Raw genomic sequence first — 24,966 nt, 5'->3', positions numbered from 1 at the left:
CAGGCACTCCCAGGCTCTGCGGGCCAGGCTGCCGGGTGTGAGTTGTTATTATTAATCTCACAGGAGCCAACGCAAAGCCCTGTCTCCTGGCTGAAGATGGAGAGTTTGATTCTCTCCTCTGGTTGCCTGATTTCAGGGTTTCTCTGGGTTCCTCGGAGAAGACGCCTGCTCACACATGGAAAACAATCAGCCATCGGCCGCCTGGTTGTCACCCGTCTGCCTGAATGCGACGTGCCTCCCAGAACAGGAGACAACGACCCGTGCTCCCTCTAAAACCACCCTGGCTGGTGTGGCTCAGTGGATAGAGCGTCGGCCTACAGACCAAAGGGTCCCGGGTTCGATTCCGGTCAAGGGCACGTACCTTGGTTGCAGGCTCCTCCCTGGCCTGAGCCCTGGTTGGGGCTCATGCAGGAGGCAGCCCATCGATGTGTCTCTCTCCCATCGATGTTTCTCTGTCTTTCCCCCTCTCTTCCACTCTCTGTAAAGTCAATGAAAAAATATCCTTGGGTGAGGCTTAAAAACAAACAAACGAGCCCCATCTTGCAACGACCCTAGGAATGGGCAGCCACGAGAAGACGGGCAGCTTGAGGCTGGTGCAGGACGAGGGGTCGGGTGTAACCTGACAGTCCAGGGCCGGTTTAATTTAAAGCCCAGAGCGAATGGAGGCGCTGTGCATGGCTCTGTGTGCGCTGGCTTTAACCCCCGGGGCCTCCTCGTGGGAGTAAGTAACTGAGGACTGGCTAGTAGCCTAACGTGCCTGGTTAGTAGCCTGACGTAACCAACCCGTGCTGCGGATCTTGAAAACAAACACATCAATGCAGTCAGCAGGACGGGCTCCATGCTCCTGATTTCACAGCGAAGGTTCAAGTAAAATCAAATGCAGGCAGGAAGCAAGCTGGTTAGGAAGTCCGTGAGGAAGAGAAACCGGTGCAAGTACATGGGTTCAGACGTGCCCACGCGGCTGCTGTGTGCGCGGCCACGTGTCGGAGGTTAATGTGAAAGCTTATTAATACGAAACGACAAGGCTACAGAGCAAGGAGCCGGGGACCACTGTCCCACTGTCCCACAATCACGCTCAAACACGCCACCAAAGGCCCGCTCACGGCAACGGCCGCGCCACGGCTCTGAGCGGTCACGGGGCTTGGTCCCCCTCCTCCCACCGTGCACACGCGCCTGCCAACTCGGACGCCACCATGGCCTGGCCCCGGCCTCCGGGAAGCAGGCAACGCCGCAGGGAGATCGGGCCCAGGAGCTCAGTCCTGCCCGTGACGGCGGAGCGCGCGCCCTGACCTCCGGCCACGTGGCTCCCACACGCGAGCGAACGGTGCGTCCTGTCTCCTGCGAGCTCGCTCCGAGAGAGAGCCAGCTGTGCTTCCGACCGCAGGGCAGTGCTTGCAAACGAGATGCCAGGCTCCGAAGAGTGACAGTCAGACAGAACCTCACCAACCCACTCAGCCACCAAGATGGTCAAGAACCCAGACCCTCCCCGGCCGGCGTGGCTCAGGGACTGAGCGCCGACCTAGGAACCAGGAGGTCAGGGTTCCATTCCCGGGCAGGGCACAGGCCCGGGTTGTGGGCTCCATCCCCCGTGTGGGGCCTGCAGGAGGCAGCCGATCCATGATTCTCTCTCATCGTGGATGTTTCCATCTCTCTCTCCCTCTCCCTTCCTCTCTGAGATCAACAAAAACATATTAAGAAAAAAAGCAAGAGGCCCCCTCCTCCGGGCACTGCGTGGGCGCCCCTCACGCCTGGAGGTGGGGCTGCGAGGCAGCGACTGGGACGCAGCGGAGGCCGGGCCCGCGTGACAACTGCCCTGGAGGCGGCTGCTCCACGCAGAGCTCAGCCCCGCCCGCCCGGGAGGAGCCCGGGCCCAGGAGAGCTCGGCTCAGGCTGGGACGAGGCAGACGCCCACGGAGCTCTGCTCTGCGCGCTGGACTCCACCCCACACCTCCTCCCGGTGCCTCGGTCTCCTTGCCGCAGAGTGCCAGGACGGGGCACGGGTCCGGGTGCTGATGCCTTGGCCCCCCGAGCGCTGACCATGGCCCCCGGCCCCCGGCCCCCGGCCGAGGGCGCTCCCAGCTGCAGGGCTGTGCTGGGCGGCGCTGGGGCTGCGATGGCTGCCAGTCTGAGGTTGGTTCTAATTCGAGGAGCACTAGCTGTCCCCCCCATACGGCACCACGCCGGCCGAAGCCTGACCACCACCTGAGCGACCAATGGGTCAAACCGCTTTCTGGGCCGCACACGGCCCTCGCTGGCGCGGGACGCACCGCCTGGAGCGCTGGGAAGGGAGGAGAGGAGAGGCACAGACACCAGGAGGAGCGGGAGGCGTGGAGGCAGCGACACAGGCACCAGAGGTGGCGGTCAGGGCACGGGGGGGGGGGGGGGGGGGCACGTACGTGTGGGTCGCGGGTCCGCGGCCTCGGGAGCAGCGCCTTCCCCGGGGGAGCCGAGGGGCTCGGCCACGTCCGTGTCGGGAGGAGGGTAGGGAGGGGGCGGGGGCAGCACTAACTGGGGAGGCCCCCGAGCCGTGCCTCTCGGAGGCTTTTGTGGCACCTGCCGTCCACCACCTACACGGGATCAAGGAGGGTTATTCAGAGGTCAAGACAGAGGCTCCCCGCCTGCCAACAGGGGGCGCTGTGCCACCACTCCCCTCACCAAATCCAACCTCACCCCTTACCGAATCCAACCACACCCCTCACCAAATCCAATCACACCCCTTACCGAATCCAACCTCACCCCTTACCAAATCCAACCTCACCCCTTACCAAATCCAACCTCACCCCTTACCGAATCCAACCACACCCCTTACCGAATCCAATCACACCCCTTACCGAATCCAACCTCACCCCTTACCAAATCCAACCTCACCCCTTACCAAATCCAACCTCACCCCTTACCAAATCCAACCTCACCCCTTACCAAATCCAACCTCACCCCTTACCAAATCCAATCACACCCCTCACCAAATCCAATCACACCCCTTACCGAATCCAATCACACTCCTTACCAAATCCAACCACACCCCTCACCAAATCCAATCACACCCCTTACCAAATCCAACCTCACCCCTCACCAAATCCAATCACACCCCTTACCAAATCCAACCTCACCCCTTACCAAATCCAACCTCACCCCTTACCGAATCCAACCACACCCCTCACCAAATCCAATCACACCCCTCACCGAATCCAATCACACCCCTCACCAAATCCAATCACACCCCTCACCAAATCCAACCACACCCCTCACCAAATCCAACCACACCCCTCACCAAATCCAACCACTCCCCTCATTATATCTAACTGGAACTCCCCTCACCATATCCAACCACACCCCTCACCAAATCCAACCTCACCCTCACCATATCCAACCACACCCTCATCAAATCCAGTCTCACTCAGCACCAAACCCAATCACACCCAGAACGGAATCCAACCTCACTCAGCACCAAAGCAACTCCATCTAGAACCAAAGGCAACCACACCTGGTACCAAGTCTAACCAAACCCTGTCCCGAGTTTAACCTCAGTCGGCACCACATGCCCTCACTCCGGCTCGGACACTGCACGGGCCCGGGCACCCCCTGCGGCCCAGTGCGGCGGGTCCTGCCCAGGGGTAACCGGTCTCCAGCAGCGCGGCTACCTTTTAAACGCTGGGCTTGAAACCATTCCTAAAGCCCCGACATCTCCGTCCAGGTCAGAGCCCCTCGTTTTATTCCTGCGAGCGTGCCTGGCTCGCAGGTGGCTCAGTGCCCTGCTGCGGCCTCTCCACACCCCTCGCCTGCTCTCAGCCACGGTCTCCGCCCCTGCGCCACCGGCAGCCATCCGGGCCCCGCTGCGAAGGGCCGCCTCTCGGGGCATCACCACAGCCCGTCGCTGCTATCCATCGGGAGCCACCCACACGTCTCACGAGAATGACTCCCTCCTGGTCATGACAGTTTCTAAGCCAACGACTCAGCCTAGCACACGGTGTGGACGCTTCCTGTCACAGGTCCCGCTTCATCACGTCCTCAAAATGCTTTCCTCACGCGCTAGAGTCTAGACCAGGGGTGGGCAAGCTTTCTGACTCGAGGGCCACAGTGGGTTCTTAAACTGGACCGGAGGGCCAGAACAAAAGCATGGGTGGAGTGTTTGTGTGAACTAATATAAATTCAAAGTAAACATCATTACATAAAAGGGTACGGTCTTTTTTTTTTTTAGTTTTATTCATTTCAAACGGGCCAGATCCGGCCCGCGGGCCGTAGTTTGCCCACGGCTGGGTTAGACTCTTCATGCTCCTGATCCAATTGTTGGTGAAAACACGAAGCATCATTTCTTTATCAAGAGACAAGCCTATCTGGCCTGCTCCTGGTTACAGCTCTTTATACGTGAGGAAATGGACTTGCCCGTATCTACCCATCACTGCCCCCATCGAAGGTGCCCATTCTCGAGCCCGGGTGGCGTGGTTCAGTGGTTGAGCATCAACCTATGAACCAGGAGGTCAGGGTTTGATTCCCAGTCAGGGCACAGGCCTGGGTTGCAGGCTCGATCCCCAGTGTGGGGTGTGCAGGAGGCAGCCGATCAATGATTCTCTCTCATCACTGATTTTCTTCTCTCCCTCTCCCTTCCTCTCTGAAACCAATAAAAGTTTATGTAAAATAAATAACTAAATCGAGGTTGCCATCCCTTCAGGAAAAGGCAGCGTGGGGGGTGGGGTGGGAAGGCTGGAGGTTTCTTTAATGAGCTACTGAACATGTTCTCTTTAAATCGGACAGTAGTTTCCTTTGGGAAAGAGGATGAACGGACATGAAATACAGGCCACTGCTCCTTCGGAGCGCGATTCCCAGGCGCGGCAGGCCCAGCCTCGCACAGAGGGGCATTCAGGGGGCGCTGACACCCCGCCAAGGCGCCCGCGTCCGCCTCGCACGCGGACAATGGCCACTTGTCCCAGGAGACTGTTCCCCGCGGTCAAAGGCAAATTGTGAGGGTGACCGGGGAGCGAGGCGGCACCGAGGGGCCACCTGACAGCCTCTTGGGGCTCCCTGCACCTGCAGCCGGGGCGCCAGGCACCCGCCCCAGCCCACTCCGCTCCCCACGGAGGGAACGTCAACCCGGGCGGCGCGGGAATAAACGCACCGCCCGCCGCGCAGGGACCCCGTCGCTCTCTCCACGCCCCGTCCCGCGCGGGCGGGTGCGTGACCTCACAGGGCTCTGATTCACCCCCTTCCTCTGGGCTCTGCTTCCTCAACTGTCAGGCTCTTTGCTGCCTGTGGAAAGGTGTGTCCGTGGGGACAGTGTCACGCAAGGTGTATGACTGAACTGCTGTCACCCGAGATCTGATTTCTCAGCACCCGGCCTGCACGTCACCCTGAGAACACGCCTTCCTTCCGCAGAACACGGGTCACTGCCCACTGTCACCGAGTCCTCACCTAGCCTCGGCCTGCCCACCATCCCGCCTTCCGCACGGCACACACGCCTGTTAGCTCGCACACACGCCTGTTAGCTCGCACACACGCCTGTTTGCTTGCACACACGCCTGTTAGCTTGCACCCACGCCTGTTAGCTCGCACACACGCCTGTTAGCTTGCACACACGCCTGTTTGCTTGCACACATGCCTGTTAGCTTGCACACACGCCTGTTAGCTTGCACACACACACACGTCCACTCCAGACTGTTTATTTCCCAGCATCCTCGCATTAGCGCTCGTGTCCCGTGTTAGGGCCGCGCGAGGGGGCGGCCGTGGGTTAGGGCCCCGGGATGCGGGTGCACAGGTGCGGGCACAGCCGGCGCGCGGCGGGCTCACTCACCCATCGCGCTCTTCCTGTTCTCCTCGCGGTCCTCCGCGCGCAGGGGCACCAGGGGGCTGGGCGGCGGGGGCGCCGGTGCCCGCCTCTTCTTCCTCTGCAGGTCCATCTGGGAGCCCAGGGACATCTGGGGGCACAAAGGACAGTGTCAGGGCGGCCCTGGCCGGCACGGAGCCTGGGGTGCCCGTGGGGGGAGCCTGCTTGTGGGCCACGGTGTCCCCGGGAGGGCAGTGCAGGCTGCCGTGTCCCCAGGAGGGGCCTTGGGGTGGCCAGGGAAGCTCACAGACGCCCCCCAAGACCCCTCTGCGCTCGGGCCTGTGCCCATCTCTTACAGGGACGCCTGACAAAGCCAGACGTGGGGTGACGTCTCAGCACAGCGATGAGAAAGGGCTCCTCGCCCTCCGTCAGGGGCCAAGGAAAACTGCCCCTCCAGAGCCTGCGCCAGCGCTGCCCGGTGGTGCCCGCGGCCGAAGCAACGAGTGACACCCAGCGACTTCAAACTTTATTTTTTATTTAAGAATATGTTTATTGATTTCAGAGAGGAAGGGAGAGGGAGAGAGAGAGAGAGAGAGAAACATCAATGACAAGAGAGAATCATGGATCGGCCGCCTCCTGCACGCCCCCCACGGGGGATCGAGCCCGCACCCCAGGCACGTGCCCCTGACCGGAATGGAACTGTGACCTCCTGGTTAGCTGACACTCAACCGCTGAGCCACACCAGCTGGGCCAATTTCAAATTTCAAAAATTATATAAGCCAAAGGAAGAAAAAAAACCCCTTCATTAACACTGTTTAACAGTCGGCATACATTTTCCTGGTCTTCAGTTTTTATTTTAAAAATCATATTTTTTCTTCTACAATCGTTATAACCACCTCTTGGACCTTTAAAACTCTATAATCTGTTTTATGTAAAACAGGGACATAAGAAAGTTCCTCAAAGCTCCGCTCTAACCAGCAGTCCCTTGCCCACAGGCCAGGCTCCGGCCCCCACCCCTTCAAACTCTGTTCCTTTAAAATCCACTCTATTTTCATAAGTAGTAAGTGTATTCGGCTATTTCCTGACTGTTTCCTGCTGCAGGTGAGGATTTAGCTCTTTGAGACACACACAGACGTAGACAAAAACACCCACACACCATCCCCAACCCCAATCTTTTAAAAACTACAGCACGAGGTTTAAATTCACAATTTAGTGATCCATGTACCAATGACAGGGGCATGGGTTCATGCACATTGAAAGGAAATTAATTAGAAGGTAGCTGGTAGGGTGGGACCAGGACTGATGGGCTTGACACGCCCTGGAGCCAACCCCCCATGGCCCCTCCCCGGCCGGCCGGCAGCACCTGGGGTGGCGCCGTGGCTTGCGGCTTGAAGGGCGTCTGTGGAGTGAGGGGTCCGGAGTGCGAGAGGGCACTCTGCAAAGTTGCTGTCATACAGGGTGTGGAACACAAACGCAGGTGTGCAGTAACCAGATTCGGGGCCGACAGAGCCCCAGCAACAACATAACCCACGGCCGAAGGTGGAATCGCACGGCCCCGAGAGGAGTCGGGCTCCCTCCTCTCTGGTTTCAGGGTGTGTCACCCAAGAACCGCCGCTGCCTAGTCACTGCAGCTCGGCAGCTCCTGCATTGAGCGTCTGCCCCCTGGTGGTCAGTGCGCATCACAGCGACCGGTCGTACGGGTGGTGGGACACTTAGCATATTAGCCTTTTATATATATAGATTGTTGCAACAGATATTATCATTATGTAAACAAGCTGTCTTCATGCATGTGTCTGTTGCCTACATTTTCTTCCTGAATTGCTTTTCTGTTTTCTCTGAACTTGATCACTGATTTGTTCTCTGACTGAATTTCCTTGAAATTCTTTTCCCTCTACTCAGTTTTTTGTTGTTTTTTAACAATCGTCACCTGAGGACATGTTTTCTATTGATCTGAGAGAAAGAGAGCGAGAGCAAAAGAGAAAGAAAGAGAGAGCATTCCATTCATTGCCCCCTTGTTTATGTCCATCAGCCTTTGGAGAAACTGATATGTTATGACCTCCTTTCCCTTAAAGCACGGAACCACCGATGGCGTCGGGTCCAACCTGCTGTGCTCAGAACCTCGGCAGGAGATAAGGCAGGAGCCCCTCACGTGCTGAAGACCTGATCCGCCTGCCGTGCTGCCAGCCCCGGGGACGGCGCCACGGAAGCGAGCGCTGCGGGGAACCCCGCTCCGGTATTTCTAGAGCTCCCCCGAGAGCCCGCCTGCGCACTGCTGTCCCGTCTCCTCCTACGCACCCTTCGGGGACGGGGAGATTCACTGCCCCCCGCTGCACGGGGTAGAATGACTCAAGGGGTCCTTCACACTCCGTTCCTGCGCAGACACGAAAGGCCAAACAGAAACCCACAGAGGACAGTGCGCCGCCTTTGTGGTCATTCTGTCCACCGAGAACAATGGGTTTGGGACCAAAAAGAGACACTTTCTCTGGCTGCGTGGCTACTCCACAAAGCGAGTCCCTTCCGAGTCGAAGCCATTCTCCTTCCTCCACACGGAATCCATCGGCTTCCGCGTTCCCAGCATTTCATGTTCCCTGTTAAGGACTTTTCCTGCGGGAAGGGGGCAATGCGGACACAGCACGGCCGACCTCGGCGGCGTCTGTCCGGCTCCCTCAAGAGCCACGACTGTACGGGGACATTCGCCACATCGGCCGTCACCAGACAGACGGGAGCCGGTGCGGAGCCCGCGCTGCAGAAACCAGCGCGACGTCCACTGCCATCGGACACACAGGAGGAAAAGAGGAAAAGTGTCAACAGAGAAACAGGATCGCTCTGCTTGTCTTTCACCTGATACACGACAAAAAGTTAGACTATAAAGCTAACCGGGTTTTTTTCTTTTTAAAAAAAATACATTTTTTATTGATTTCAGAGAGGAAGGGAGAGGGAGAGAGAGAGAAACATCAACGATGAGAGAGAATCACGGATCGGCTGCCTCCTGCACGCCCCACACTGGGGATCCAGCCCGCCACCCGGGCCTGTGCCCCGACCGGGAATCGAACCATGACCTCCTGGTTACTACATCGACATTCAACCCTGAGCCGGGCCGCTGGGCTCCACTGCTGTTCTTAAGCCCTCTTTACCTGACGGTTGATGACCGAGGGGATTGGAAAGAATCATGAAAATCCCTGGCTGTGAGGAAGCAAAGGAAAAGGTAGACGACACCCCCTCTCCGAGGTGCCCTTTGCAGCGAGCAGTGCGCGGACGTGACTAGTGGGCGAGACCGAAAGGGCAGAGGCCGCCTGGCGGCGACGAGCCGGGGATGTTTGCACAGCGCAGCCCGCTCATGGCGTCCCAGGCGCAGGGAGGCGGCGAGCGGGATTTCATCCCGAGTTTATCCGAGGGCCTCGTAAAGGTCAGGCACCGGAAGGACGCGAGAAATAAGAGGCAGCTAATCCTCAAACACACGCTGCTCCGACTGCAAGTGTGTGTGTGTGGGGGGGGGGAGGGGGAGCGGGGCGCTCCAGCAAAACGGTGGGTGGGAAACGAGGAACACAGGCGTTTCCTGTGCCCCCAGCATCGCCTGGGGCCACCCCGTTATCTGCACCCGAGGGGTTCCTCGCCTGGGATGTTTTCACAGGCTCCGCGTGGAGCCGTCCAGGCAGTTGGTGTTGGCAAAGGAAGTCGCTCCCCAGACCTCCTGGGCCCTCCCCTTCCTGCAGCCTTTGCGCTGCTCCCCGGGGAGTCTCCCCTTTGCTTTTGCATATTTTGGGATGTAAATAAGACCTGTTCTTGGCTGTTGGTGGCAAAAGGAATTCATGCAAATCTGTGACTCACTGCCCCCCCCCACCCCCCCCCCCCCGCCCCGCATTTTGTTTATTGACTAAGCAGGCAGACTTTCTTTTTTGTTGTTGTTAATCCTCACTTGAGATATTTTTATATTTTTCCATTGATTTTTAGAGAGTGGAAGGGAGGGGGAGAGACAGAGAAAAACATCGATGTGAGAGAGACACATCAATTAGTTGCCTCCCACACGCGCCCCAACCAGGGCCGGGGATCTAGCCTGCAACTGAGGTATGTGCCCTTGACCGGAATCGAACCCAGGACTCTGCAGTCTGCAGACGATGCTCTATCCACTGAGCCACACTGGCAGGGCCAATCTGGAACATTTGAAGGTGAAGTGACATCGGTATTGTTTACAACGCGGACGCAAAGGCAGCTCGGCGGGGTCCAAGACCACGCACGCAGCTCGTCGCTGGGTTTGCCCTGCGCCTCTGCCAAGACCCGGGCAGTCCAGGAGCAACTGTGGGGGCAGATGAGCAGGTGTGTGGGCATCGGGCGGAGCCGAAACATGCAGGAGGCAGCTCCAAACAGGCAGCCCCCGCTGAGCATCCGGCAGCGGTGCCCAGAGGGTGGCTGCACCCGCAGTGAGGGCCAGGCTCCCGCTGCCCGAGGCTGAGCCCCGGGGTCCGACCTGCCGAGTGGATGGACCTTCCACACCGGCCCCGATGGGAGCAGCTGTCGGCTCAGTAGTTGCTCCCAGAGAACAGGGCTGCCCAGAGGACGGGCACCTCCTGGCACGGGCTCCGGTGGCCTTGTTTTCTGACAGAGGTCAGGGGAGGAGCAGCCTGGTCCCATGGGGCTCTGCCAGGTGCTCCCGCTGCAGTTTCCTCCCCGACCGGCAGACGGGGCGGCGGAGAGGCGCCGGGAGCCTGTAGCACGAGAACGGCCTCCCAAGCGCCACCGACCGCGAGCCTGTTTGTCCTCCAAGATATTTAGAACGTAAGCTCCAGTCTCCCATAGCACACACGTGACCTCCCATAGCACACACGTGACCTCCCATAGCACACATGTGACCTCCCACAGCACACACGTGACCTCCCTGCCAAGGACGGTACACGAGCGACGTCATCCACTGCACACGCTCTCTCCACCTGAGAATCTCCGCACGCAGACCCTGCAGCAGGGGTGGTACACACCTGCACACGCTCCCCCTGCACTGCACACGCTCCCCCTGCACCGCACACGCTCCCCCTGCACCTGCACCCGCTCCCCCTGCACCCGCACACGCTCCAGCCTGCACCCGCACACGCTCCCCCTGCACCTGCACACGCTCCCGCCTGCACCCGCACACGCTCCCCCTGCACCTGCACACACTCCCGCCTACACCTGCACACGCTACCACCTTCTCCTGCACACATGCTCCCACCTGCACCTGCACACGCTCCCCCTGCACCTGCACACGCTCCCCCTGCACCTGCACAGGCTCCCACCTGCACATGCTCCCCCTGCACCCGCACACACTCCCACCTGCACACACTCCCGCCTACACCTGCACACTCTCCCACCTTCTCCTGTACACATGCACCTGCCTGCACCTGCACACACTCCCACCAGCACCTGCACAGGCTCCCACCTGCACATGCTCCCCCTGCACCTGCACACGCTCCCCCTGCACCTGCACAGGCTCCCACCTGCACATGCTCCCCCTGCACCCGCACACACTCCCACCTGCACCTGCACACACTCCCGCCTACACCTGCACACGCTCCCACCTTCTCCTGTACACATGCACCTGCCTGCACCTGCACACACTCCCACCTGCACCTGCACAGGCTCCCACCTGCACATGCTCCCACCTGCACCTGCACACACTCCCACCTGCACCTGCACAGGCTCCCACCTGCACCTGCACACACTCCCACCTGCACCTGCACAGGCTCCCACATGCACATGCTCCCACCTGCACCTGCACAGGTGCCCGCCTCACCACACCTTCTCCTGCACAGGTGCACAGGATGCACAGTGCAGGCTGGACCCTGTCTGTGTCCCAGATTGCACAGCGCCACCTGCTGGCCACTGGCTCCCTCTGATCCCAGGCACCAGGCACCAGAGCTGCCTGCAGGGGGGGGCCCGGCAGCCGTGCCCTCTCTTCCTGGCAAGCCTGGTGCTGCCCTGGGTGTGAGGAAGGTAAGGGCAGCGCCTACGTCATGAGCACGCTGGGAAGAGGGACTTAGGTGAGATGACATATATAAGGTCTCACACGATGCCTAAAACACAGCAAGAATGGAGCCATTGCTGGGGCCGCGCCTTCGCTTTATTTAATACTAGAGCCTGGTGCATGGAGTCGTGCACAGTGGAAGGAAATTAATTAGAAGAAACATTTTAATATCGCTGTTTGTCCTCTCTATAACAGAAGTGTCCATCAAATTCACGATCGACAATGACAGATCCAAACACACGCGTGCGATGGGCACCAGGAGAGCTTTACATGTATCACACATGGGCGAGTCAGCTTAGCCTTTTACAGACATAGAATAAACTTGCTTAATTAGACCTGCTTTCTCATGTAGCTAAACTTTTTCCAGCCCAGTGAAGCACCCCAACTTCTCTTTCAGGTAACTGTCAGCAACACAGCAGTAAATATCAACACGAAGCAGATTATTATTATAGATCACGCAGGGAGAACAAAAGGTGAAATATTTAACGGCAGCCGTGTCTGACTATATTCTGTGCAGTGAGAAAACCTGAAGTCACTTTCAAGGTTCACCATTTCTTCCTTCTGTTCAGTCGGGGCAAGTTTCTAAGCTTTCTAAATCTCCGTTTTCCAGCCAATTAAAAGAAAACAGGATTCCACCAAGTCTCCTATCTACTTACTCCAGGACTTCTGTGAGGATCAGATGAGACGAGGCACGGGAAAACGCTTCACAGACATCTGGTTACAGTGTGAAATGTCTGCACCTGGCTATGAAGAAACTGCAAGGAGGCCAGTTGCTAGGGAGAGGAAGCCGGGCGTTGCTACGTGACGTCATTACCCAGATGGAGGGAAGGACACTTAGCATATTAGCCATATATATATATACATATTTTTGTTGATTTCAGAGAGGAAGGGAGAGGAAGAGAGAGATAGAAACATCAATGAGGAGAGAGAATCATGGACCGGCTGCCTCCTGCACACCCCCTACAGGGGATGGAGCCTGCAACCTGGGCCTGTGCCCTGACCAGGAATTGAACCATGACCTCCTGGTTCCTAGGTCGATGCTCAACCACTGAGCCCCGCCAGCTGGGCTCAGGTGACTTTTCTGCGGAGGAAATTCTCTAGAGCAGCGGTTCTCAACCTGTGGGTTGTGACCCCTTTGGCGGCCAAATGACCCTTTCACAGGGGTCGCCTCAGACCATCCTGCATATCAGATATTTACATGACGATTCATAACAGTAGCAACATGACAGTTAGGAAGTAGCAACGAAAATAATTGTATGGTTGGGTCACCACATGAGGAACTGTATTTAAAGGGCCAGAAGGTTAAGAACCGCTGATCTAGAACTTGGAAAATCTTTACACGGAGCAGACCTTCTCTCCCTGTGATGGGCCCGCATTCAGAGCAGGGAGGGAGTGGTCTGGAGGGGTGGTTCTCAAAGTGGGGTTCACCTGGGGACCTGCTGACTACAAATTCTCAGGCCTCTGACCCCTGGCCCCTGACCCCTCAGCGTGGAGCCCAGGAAAATGTGTGCCAACAAGGCCCTGGGGCGACTGTGATGCCGCGCCAGCGTGGAAACAGTGACCCGGCAGGCAGTGCCCTCACGCGTGTAACGTGTCACTCCCAGCTGGACGGTCCACGGGAGTGACACGAGGGCCGCGGTCCCGGGAGGAGGGGAAGATGCAGCACAAGAGACGCGCCGCCTCCCGGACCAGCGCGGCGTCCCGGTTCCCCGCGGTCTCTGCCGACGGGCTCGCTTGCAGGAGGACAGCACTCGTCCCTCTCACCAGCAGCTCTCCGAAAAGAGCTTGCGGGAATGACCGCACTAGCGACCAAACACGGGAACACACGCGGGAGCCGGCACCCACACGGACACGACACGGCTAACAAGTTCCAGGGGAACCGGGACACGGTGGCGTTACCCCGCCCGTGCGGCCGGAATAAGTGCATCCTGAGTCTTTCACTCTGGCTGATAAGGAAAAAGCCTTTTAAAACGTGAAGACGTGGCCCCGGCCGGTGTGGGTCCGTGGTTGAGCGCTGACCTAGGAACCCGGAGGTCAGGGTTCGATTCCCAGTCAGGGCACATGCCCATGCTGCGGGCTCGATCCCCAGTGTGGGGCCTGCAGGAGGCAGCCGATCCATGCTTCTCTCTCATCATGGATGTTTCTCTCTCTTCTTCTCTGAAACCAGTAAAAATGTTTAATAAAATAAAGTGTGACAACCCGAGCTCGCTCATTTTCTTATGAGCCAGCGCGTCCGCGGGAGCCAGCCTGCCCCCTCCCTGGGGACCCTGCGCCGGGGCCGCCGCGGGGATGAGGCTGCCGGAGACGCGTCCCCGGGGCAAGGAACGGACGCTCTTCCCCGACGGCAACGGCAATGCATTCTGGGTTTCTTTCCCAGAAATTAGTCCATAATAAGTAGCTTTCATTTAGGGAGAAACAAAACAAAACAAGCAAACATGTTCATAGCAAATGACTCCATCAAATCCATACGCCGTTCATCAGCTTCACAAGGGAGGTGGTCTCCGTGAGCCAGTTCCCTGCTCATTCTGTGCCAAACACACAGACTTCAGCCCAGAGCTCCCGGCAAACACACGGATTTCAGCCCAGCGCTCCCGGCAAACACACAGACTTCAGCCCAGAGCTCCCGGCAAACACACAGACTTCAGCCCAGTGCTCCCGGCAAACACACAGACTTCAGCCCAGTGCTCCCGGCAAACACACAGACGTCGGCCCACAGCTCCCGGCAAACACACAGACTTTAGCCCAGCGCTCCCGGCAACACACAGACTTCAGCTCAGTGCTCCCGGCAAACAGCACGGATTTCAGCCCAGAGCTCCCGGCAAACACACAGACTTCAGCCCAGCGCTCCCGGCAAACACACAGACTTCAGCCCAGCGCTCCCGGCAAACACACAGACTTCAGCCCAGCGCTCCCGGCAAACACACAGACTTCAGTCCAGCGCTCCCGGCAAACACACAGACTTCGGCCAACAGCTCCCGGCAAACACACAGACTTCGGCCCAGTGCTCCCGGCAAACACACAGACTTCAGCCCAGAGCTCCCGGCAAACACACAGACTTCAGCCCAGTGCTCCCGGTAAACACACAGACTTCAGCCCAGAGCTCCCGGCAAACACACAGACATCAGCCCACAGCTCCCGGCAAACACACGGATTTCAGCCCACAGCTCCCGGCAAACACACAGACTTCAGCCCAGAGCTCCCGGCAAACACACAGACTTCAGCCCAGAGCTCCCGGCAAACACACAGACTTCAGCCCAGAGCTCCCGGCAAACACACAGACTTCAGCCCACAGCTCCCGGCAAACACACAGACTTCAGCCCAGCGCTCCCGGCAAACACACAGACTTCAGCTCAGTGCTCCCGGCAAACACACAGACTTCAGCCCAGCGCTCCCGGCAAACACACAGACTTCAGCCCACAGCTCCCGGGACCGCGAATGGGAGCAGGAGCACTGAGCAGAGAACCTGGGGTTCTGGATGGAAAACACGCAGGATCCTCACCCTGCAGAGGGCGCCCGGTTCCCCTGCAGGCCCCGGGGTGCAGCTCGATCCCCAGTGGGGGGCGTGCAGGAGGCAGCCAACCCATGATCCTCTCTCATCACTGATGTTTCTCTCTCCCTCTCCCTTCTGCTCTGAAGTCAATAACAATATTATTTTTTTAAAATCTGAGGACGACACCGTCTCTGGGAAGAACGTTTTGGAGAGTGACAAGGTCTTCCTTCTCTGTCCCACATAATGTGCTTCCGGCACATGGTCCTGTTGGTGGTGGCATCGCCCCCGAAGCGGGGGTGCAGGTGTGAGGGAAAGACCGCACGCCGTCTCCACGCTGCCGGGGCGCTGCCTGCGGATGCCCATGGAGCAGGCCCCGCTGCCGGCACGGGCGGCTCTGTCCGCCAGGAGAACTCAGCTCCTGCACCCGCCGGAAGCACGCCCCACCCTGGCCACCCTGGGGTGTGGTGGCCGCCACGGCCCACCCAAAGGGGGATGCGTTGGAAAACAAAAACTTCCACTTTAAAAAATGTGTGTGTGTGTTTTTTTTTATTGATTTCAGAGAGGAAGGGAGAGGGAGAGAGAGATAGAAACACCAATGATGAGAGAGAATCATTGATCGTCTGCCTCCTGCACGCCCCTCAGTGGGGATCAAGCCCCACAACCCGGGCCTGTGGGCTGACTGGGAACGGACCCGTGATCTCCTGGTGCAAAGGTGGACGCTCAACCACTGAGCTACACTGGCCGGGCAACTCTCACATTGTTTACAGCGTCACATTCCAAGTTACTGTCCAACAGTGTCCTGCCCCCAGAGAAGGGGAAGTTTGATATTCCGAGCCAGGTCTCCCTAATGCTTAACTGGCGGGGGGGTGGGGGACAGAAAGATTGGGGACCCAGGTGCTGCCGCAGGTAAGGACAGCCCCGTGCACAGGTGTCCCGGGGCTCAGAAGGTAAACATAGAAAAGGGGGCTCAGCAAACTCAAGGCCCCCCCCCCCCCCCCCCGCCCAGCAAAGGTGGCATCACACAGAGCTGCTCAGCAGGCACACAGGCCCGTGTGGCCGTGACTCTGAGCATCGGGCGCACCCAGTCACAACGCGTGGCATCCTGTCACCATGGCTGTTCCTCTCTCTCTCTCCCTCCCTTCCTCTCTGAAATCAATAAACGTATATTTAAAAAAAATGAAAATGAAAACACATATAAAAAGTTCAGACGCCCCTGGAAGACACCGGACAATTTAAAAAACCTTGGCCACCTTTACAACAAAGACAGCACGCGCCCCTACCTTCTCCGATGCCTTGTCTGGCGTGGGCGGCCCCGCCCCGGGCAGGGACGGAGGCGGCGGGGCTCGGCGCTTCTTCATGTCGGACTTGACGGACACGCCCGAGATGCTGCTCAGCGAGAGCGCGGGGCCCAGCGTGATGGAGCGGGAGTTCACGGACGGGGAGTTTGGCGTCGTCAGAGAGCCCTGTCGGGGAGACAGACGGACGCCCCATCAGTTCTGTGTGCCTTCTCCCCACCAGAGCTCAGACCTGAGCGCCGGTGCCCACGCGCGTCGCCTCCATGGCCTGCTCAGGTTATCTGCTCTAAGCCCAGCCACGCGACGGCGTGACACCCGGATGCTCACAGCAAACACGCAGCGGAGACGGCCACCGCGGACGCACACGACGTGTGCTCAGAGCCCAACCGGATCCCCACAGATTCTACCATGTAAGTCTGTCTATACTTAACCCTGCCTTTCCCTTTCTGTTGTTCCTGATGTTCTTGTTTTTTCTTTTTTAATATATTTTATTGATTTTTTACAGAGAGGAAGGGAGAAGGATAGTTAGAAACATCCATGAGAGAGAAACATCGATCACCTGCCTCCTGCACACTCTCTGCTGGGGATGTGCCCGTAACTAAGGTACATGCCCTTGACGGGAATCGAACCCGGGACCCTTCAGTCTGCAGGCTGATGCTCTACCCACTGAGCCACACCGGTCAGGGCCTTGTTTTCTTTTTTTAACCTCCTAGGGATGTCCTCCAGTGGTTATTGTCCAAATCCTCTCCAGGGCCGCTCAGCACCGACTGCGGCCGTCCCTCCTCACCGGGGCCTCCGTGCTGCCTCCAAAGGACTCACGGCGGGAGCGTCACCGTGTGAGCCTTCGCTAAAGGCCGCTGACGGTGCCTCCTGCGTGTAACTACAGACCCCCGGCCTGTCACGGGCAGCAAACGGCCCCGCCTCGCTGCGACCAGGGGGTGAAAGGGAATCCCGGGTCCCTGTCACCCCAGAAGGAGGGTCACATGTTGAGAAACTGTAAGTCATCTGGGGTCTATTTCTGGGGTGCCTCCAGCAGAGGGGACATCCCAGCACACAGGGTGTACTTTTAAAAATATGTCTATTTGTATTGATTTGAGAGGAGGGAGAGGGAGAGAGAGATAGGAACATCGATGGTGAAAGAGAATCATGGATCGGCTGCCTCCTGCACGCCCCACACTGGGGATGGAGCCTGCAACCCGGGCCTGTGCCCTGCCCGGGAGTCGAACTCTGGGACCTCCTGGTTCCTAGGTGGACGCTCAGCCACGGAGCCACGGGCCGGGCTCCACGATTTGATTTTGATTCCCTAATCTTGCTGTGGTGTCTTTTATAAGGACACCCTGCCCTTCAATGAAAACGGGCTTTGGGGACGGGGGGCCCTCCTAGAATCCCCGAGGCCAGAGAAGAGGAGCGGGTAATGGGCCGAGGCATGTACCTCTCTTAGGCGCTGGCTGGGAGCTCATCGCTCTGCAGACACACACGGACCGGGTGCCCCCAAACCGGGGAAGACACTCGGCCTTTCCGGAAATCAAGAGGCCACGCCCGTGCGGAGAGCATCGCAGGTGCCATGATGCGCGGGGGAAAGCTGCTCTGAGCCCAGCGTCGGCGAGAAACCACGCTGGCCCGTGCCTGGATGGAAAGGCATCGCCCTCCGAACTCCCGCGGGCTGCTAATCTACACGTCTGAACGGAAGGCACTGTGAGCGGTGCCAGCCACACGTTTGAAAAGTCTCTTCCAAACGGACTGATAAAGACTGGTTCCGCATCTCAGGCAGGCGGCTGGGCCCCGGGACGTGCGTTTCTGTTCTCCCTGGTGAGCGGGGGCTCGCCAACCAGGAATGTTAGGTTTGCAGGCCGGAGGGTGGCCTTCCAAGGGGACTGGCTGTGCTCGTGAAGACACTGCCCCCTTGTGGCCGAGCTCGCTCACCACACCTTCTGGTTCTGGAGCATCCACTTGGGACAGGATGCTTTATTTTTTTAAATTTTTAAAAATTGTGGACGATGTTACCAATGTCCCCCATTCCCTCCCTTTTGCCTCCCTTCACCCAACCCAGCCCCACGCCAGGCCGCCCCACTCTGTCTGCGTCCCCAGCGACGTGTCCATGTTCATCGGCGAATCTCTCTCTGGGACGGGATTCTTCCAGGGCAAACGGGACAAAGTGCGGGGTCTCCGACACACAGGGGGCGGGGCAGTGGAAATGACGGGGTTTGCTTTACAGCTGAGTTGTGTTGCTTTTTAAAATATATTTTTATGGACGTCAGAGAGGAAGGGAGAGAGAAACATCCATGATGAGAGTCATTGATCGGCCGCCACCTGCACGCCCCACACTGGGGATCGATCCCACAGCCCAGGCGTGTGCCCTGACCGGGATGCACCTCTCGAACCCTGACCACCTCGTTCAGAGGTCCACGCTCAACCACTGAGCCATGCCAGCCGGCTGTACAGCTTAGTTTTTAATAACTTTTCCCCAAAGCATCATGTTACTGGTGGGTGCCCCCACACGCATCAGGACTTTTACAGGCGGGACCCGTCCTCTGCCCGCCTCCCTCGGGGCCGGGCCCAGGGCGGGCACACATCAGCCTGGGTTGGGCCTGGGTCCGTGATCTGCATTTGGAAACCAGTTCTGAGCAGTGAGACACAAAGAGCGTGATGACGATGCTTCTGTCACCATCTTCAGGGGCAAAGGGGAAACGCCCAAGGCGTCGCATGAGGCTCACGCGATTCGCTTCAGATGGGTCCCAGCACGTGGCTTCCTATTCATCTCTGTTTGGAGAACCTTTTATCATTTTATTTTTTTATGACAACTGGGTTGACTGGCCAGGAGAAAAGTGCCCAGGGACAGTTTCCTGTCCGCCGGAAGCACATAAACGATGCCCGTGCTCTCCTTTCCTCTTTGTTGGATTTATGGGCGGCACTGGTGAACAGAAGCACACACAGCCCCCCGACACACCCCCTGCGCCCTGCGTGTGTGCTCAGCACCCCGATCGCCACCCCGAGCCCAGTCTCATCGGTCACTCCAGGTCCGTTGCAGGGATGGAATGCGGCTTTGGGAACCCAGGCCAGAGGCCCACAGCGGGCAGCGACCGCCGCCGGGAGCGAGGTCCTCAGAGCCGCGCAGGACTTCTCTCGTCTCTCTGGGCCCTGCTCCCAAGGACGGCCGCTGCCACGCCTGGGCTCAAGGACAGACATCCCCTCCCCGGGGAACAAGGGGGCTAAACCCACCGACCGGACACCGTGAAGAAACCAGATGTCCAGCTGGGAGGATGCTTAAAATAAACGTGTTATTAAAACACATTGTATCTGCAAACGTGAATGGAAACTGACATTTCAATTTCCTCAGACCGAGGGTGACGTCGTGGGTCCAGAACAGTGGTTCTCAACCTGTGGGTCGCGACCCCTTTGGCGGCCGAACAACCCTTTCACAGGGGTCGCCTAAGACCATCCTGCATATCCAATATTTACATGACGATTCATAACAGTAGCAACATTACAGTTATGAAGTAGCAATGAAAATAATTGTATGGTTGGGTCACAACATGAGGAACTGTATTTAAAGGGCCAGAAGGTTGAGAACCACTGCTCTAGAAAGTGCCGGCCACGCACTGACTGCTGGGTGAGACCTGACCAAGCGCGTCTTTCCCTCCAGCTCCCGGGATCGCAGCTCCAGGTGAGTCACAGACCCCTTCGCCAGTCACGCGGCTTCCGAACCCTGGCTGCTGACGATGCGAAAAGACCCCAATCGGGTACCGGTGAAAGGTCACGAGAAGTGACCGTTGCGCCGGGACGGCCCCCGTGGGATCGGCGCGGGCAGGGTGTGCCGTGGCCAGCACGTCAAGGGCCGTTCAGCCTCCACGCTTAGTCATGAAGCTGCTTCCTCGGGGCTTGCACCCCCAGCAGGAAAAGGGATGGAGTCCCCTCTGGACACCTGCATGGTCCTATTAACCCAGGGAGGCCCTTTTCCTGCCCAGGGCCAGCTGCGTGTTTATAACAGCATCCGGGGCCACACAAAACCGTCCACTTAAACACCAGCCTGCTCCATGCGGCCAGGCATTTAATTAACGCCCCTTCGTGCCCTGGCAGGGCCAGACCAAATGGCTTTGTGGGCCTTACATGGCCCGCGGGCCGGACGTCCCCCACCCCTGCTTTTAACCAATGTCACCCCGATAGATTTGATTTTTAAAATGGAAAGGGGCACCGAGTCCACGTGGAAACTTTTCTAGTTTATCAATAAAACACGGTCACTCGTGGAAATGTGGGACGAGTGAAAAAAAATGGCCTTTCGTCTATTAAAGAGGTCCTTTCAAGAAAAAGCTCCTTTTCCTGGTCACAGTTACAGATGGCCGCTGTAACATTCTACACCGCTCTCGTCTGTGATTATAACCAGAGCTCAACCTAGAGAGCTAGCTTCCTGCGTGAAGCTTTATGATCATGAGAAAATCTAAGTTAGACAGACATTTATACCTCATGTCCTATTTCATTTTAAGATGCGACGAAAGAACTCCAGGCATGAAAACAGACTGCGGAGCAGGAAGTCTGACACCGGCGGGCTCGGAAATGTGAAACCGAGAACAACAATAACGCAAATTTCTCACTGTGGCAGGAGAGTCTGTCTTTGCCATTTTTAAGACATGACAGTACGAATCAAACTTTCACCAGATCCATTTCAAAGGACCATGTTTATAAGCTGCTGTGAATTCTTCTCTGTCCAGTGTTTAAAATGAAGAAGAGCCTTTTTCTATGCCAACGCGGCCGTGTGGGGCTCGGGGAGTTTCTGAGGCCCTGAGGGTGTAGCTGCGGAGTGAGGAGCAGGTTGATCCAGGCGGGGACAGGCCAGTGTGTCTCCAAAACCGCCAGCTCCTCCTCCTCAGGGAGGAGGTGACTCGAGAGCGCGCCACTCCAGCCACCTAGCAGCCAGCCTGCGGCTGCGGGGAACTAACATCCCAGCGGCCAATGGGGCCGGGCGACCGAGCCAGGGCCGAATGCAGCTCCTACCGAGGCCCAGAGCGAATGGGAGCCCCACACCCCGGTCGATAAAGTGACTGCAATTTCACCCTCTGGAAGCCGAACAGAGCCCCGCAGCGCGCCTCGCTCAGCGGCGCTGAGCGCGCCGGTGCCCGTACTCACGTGGGAGGCCCTGCCCGGCGCCAGCTTCGCGGTGTCGTCGTCGCTGTCCGCCGACAGCCGGCCCTGCTCCACCTGCGGCAGAAGCACAGCACCGTCATCGCGGGGAAAGTGGGCGCAGAGCACAGGCCAGCGGGCCACTCCAGGCGCCGCGTCTGCACCCACAGCGTCCCCTCAGCCTCCCCTCGGCCGAGCCTGAGAGCCGCTCCCAGGGGCTCGCTGCTCTGGACGCCACAGTTTTGAAGCCACAGCTCACAGGGGTGACTGCTCTTCCTGTTCCCCAGCAGCGTCTATTTATTTTTTATTTTTTTTAAATATATTCTTATTGATTTCAGAGAGGAAGGGAGAGGGAGAGAGAGAGAGAAACATCAATGATGAGAAAGGATCATGGATCGGCCGCCTCCTGCAGGCCCCACACTGGGGACCGAGCCGCAACCCAGGCCTGTGCCCGACCGGGAATTGAACCGTGACCTCCTGGTTCATAGGCTGACGCTCAACCCCTGAGCCACACGGGGGCTCAGCATCTCTTTAGCTCAGAGAGCAGGTCCTGTTAGGCTGGCGGGTGCTGAGCTGTGGAGTTGGCTCAGAACCCAGCAGTCAGCAAGGTCTCAGGGTCTATGAGCTGTACATTCAGGTTAGCATCGAGCACTGGCCGGCTGGGCACGCGTCACCAACCGAATGCCTCCTTCCTCACGGATAACAGGTAACCGTGACGCCGCACGTCACTGTCTGGGAGAGGCTGCCAGGAGTGCTGGCCACGCGCCACAGAACCACGTGGCTCAGCTGGGAAATACAGCCCCGGGCCCACTCGCCCCCCGTGAGAATCTCTGCGTCATGAGCCAGGAACCCCTTGTCTCAGGTGCTTCCTCAGTACTTTGAGAACTGCGGGGTTCGCAGATTAAATGTCACAATGACCCCAAAGTGTCACGTTTTAAAAGTGTTAAAACACCGCAGTTTTAAAACAAGAAGGGGTATTTGCTGTCATATATACTTCAGCCAAAATGGTACCTCTTTACGCATATGCTCTAGTGCCGTGGTCGGCAAACTGCGGCTCGGGAGCCACATGTGGCTCTTTGGCTCCTTGAGTGTGGCTCTTCCTAAGCCTTAGGAGGACCCTGATTAAGTTAATAACAATGTACCTACCTATAGAGTTTAAGTTTAAAAAATTTGGCTCTCAAAAGAAATTTCAATCGTTGTCCTGTTGCTATTTGGCTCTGTGGACTGATGCGTTTGCCGACCACTGGCCGATGAGAGCTCACTCACACAACACACGTGCACTTACATTCCCCCTGAAGGAGCCACAGAAAGGCTCGCTTTAGCTTGAATGCCTTGGCGTCCGTGTTCTCTCTGAGGCTGCCTGTGGACTATCAGGCATCGTAGGCCTTTAGAAGTAATTTACAAAATGATTTACTCCAAACCTCCTCTTCTTTTTTTCTTTTAAGATATTTTTATTGATTTCAGAGAGGAAGGGAGAGAGAGAATCATGGATCGGCTGCCTCCTGCACGCCCCACACTGGGATCGAGCCCACAAGCCCCGCCTGTGCCCTTGACCGGAATCGAACCCAGGACCGTCCAGTCCGCAGGCTGATGCTCTGTCCCTGGAGCCAAACCAGCCAGGGCCAAACCCTCTTCTTGTTAATGAAGAAACACTGAGACCCGACGGGTCCAGGAACGGGCCGTGTGGGGGAGGGGAGCGTGGGGGCGCTGGACGGACAGGTGGGGGCGGGCTCTGCGTCCTCCCCGTGTTAGCTCCGGGCACAGCAGCCGGCCCCTGCGCCCGGAAGATGGGGCGGCCCCCTCTCCCCCAGGTCTCCGTAAGTTAAATGAGATTGACGGAGCAACGCATCTCAAACGACACAAGTGGAGAGACGCGAGGGATGAAGAAGCCAGCCCCAAACAGCAGTAAATGACACAATAAAGATGCGACTGCAGGAAGGATGTGGTGGGAGAAATAAAATAAAGTTAACGTGAGGGAGAGACCCACGTGAAAGAGAGGGCGTATGAGGAAGGAAAACGTCCCTGGCTGGTGTGGCTCAGTGGATAGAGCGTCAGGGCTGCGGACTGAAGAATCCCAGGTTCAATTCAGGTCAAGGGCACGTGCCCAGGTTGCGGGCTCGATCCCCAGCAGGGGGCGTGCAGGAGGCAGCTGATCGATGGTTCTCTCTCATCACTGATGTTTCTCTCTCTCTCTCTCTCTCTGAAATCAATAAAAATATACTTAAAAAAAAGAAAGAAAAGAAAACTACTTCTGGCCAGTCCGAGAGAGAGGAGAGAAAGGATGGACGGGGAAGTCCCTGGCACGGGACAGCCTTTGTCGTCCGTGGCGTCTGCACAACGGCTCACCCTTTCCGGCCGCGGTCAGAGCCAAGCCAGGCTCTCAGGCTTAAACAAAAGCATTTCTAGACGGTTCACTGCCTTTGCGGGCAGCTCCTGCCACTGGGCTCAGTAGTGGGGATCCGGGCTGTTTCACCCGCGCTCGGCTGTGCCCGCCCCACCCACTCCCCACCCCCATCCGAGCAGCCAGCCTGCGCCCCGGCCCTGGGCACCGGGCAGGCGGCAGCGGGCACGGGCTCGGCGCCACGGTCTGCTGGCGAATAAACCCCATCGCCCAGAACCGCTGCGGGGTTGGCGTGTGGAAGAGAAGCCGTCATTGGGGTGCGCCCGGAGAAGCCCCCGTGGACCCGGGGAACTGCTATCCCGGCCTGTTTGGGAGCCGCCCAGGCAGCTCGAGCGCGAACACCTCGGGAACCACGCTGGCAGGAGGCAGAGCCGGCGGCCCCCTCACCTTGCCGTTGCTTCTTTTGTTCACTTTGAAGAACCCCAGGAACTTCTTCTTCTCCTTCTCCGCCTCATCGCTGCCAGAGGAGGACTTTCTGAGGGTTTCTGGGAGGGAAAGGAAGTCCTCAGTTACTGTTCAGCATCAACACGTCGCGTTAAAAATCTCAGCAAACACACCCTCTCCTCTTAAACTTGGTTTCGTTCTTATAAGAGCAGAACCGCCCACGACCCGCACCCCCAAGCCTGCACCCACCAGCCTGCACCCGGGTACGAAACACCCCGGGCCTCGCGCTCGCTCGGTGGGGACGGGGCGCTCCCTCTGGCCGCGCTCACATCCCCCATCCTCCTTGGCTCAGCGGCAAGCTTTCCTCTCTAGTGACGTTCTCCAGGGAACCATAGCTACTTTCTCTCTCTCTCTCTCTCCCTCCCTCCCTCTCTCTCTCTGAGCTTGAAATCCTCAATCTTTTTCCTTCTTCATCAGCATTTAAAAAAAAATAACTATTTTAGCCCAACAGGCATGGCTCAGTGTCAACCT

General features: G+C 57.9%; 1 protein-coding gene across 4 annotated transcripts in view; it reads right to left on the bottom strand.

Annotated features, from left to right (window-relative positions):
- Positions 1–24,966, bottom strand: part of COBL (cordon-bleu WH2 repeat protein) — a 100,459-nt gene that overhangs the window by 26,818 nt on the left and 48,675 nt on the right. For 3 of the 4 annotated variants that reach the window (XR_013996584.1, XM_081102160.1, XM_081102159.1), the window contains exons 6-10: positions 24,439–24,536; positions 21,657–21,728; positions 16,521–16,703; positions 5,786–5,909; positions 2,397–2,567 (exon numbers count right to left, since the gene is read on the bottom strand). Coding sequence is in view for 3 of the 4 variants with exons in the window: in XM_081102160.1 (XP_080958286.1) it covers positions 2,397–2,567; positions 5,786–5,909; positions 16,521–16,703; positions 21,657–21,728; positions 24,439–24,536 (648 nt within the window). In the remaining variant the exon portion in view is untranslated. The remainder of the gene's footprint in view (positions 1–2,396; positions 2,568–5,785; positions 5,910–16,520; positions 16,704–21,656; positions 21,729–24,438; positions 24,537–24,966) is intronic. The other variant, XM_081102161.1, reaches the window with a different exon arrangement.

The sequence above is a fragment of the Myotis nattereri genome, assembly GCF_964212035.1.
Source record: "Myotis nattereri genome assembly, chromosome: 11".
Lineage (NCBI taxonomy): Eukaryota > Metazoa > Chordata > Mammalia > Chiroptera > Vespertilionidae > Myotis > Myotis nattereri.
This window is presented reverse-complemented; position numbering and strand designations above follow the sequence as displayed.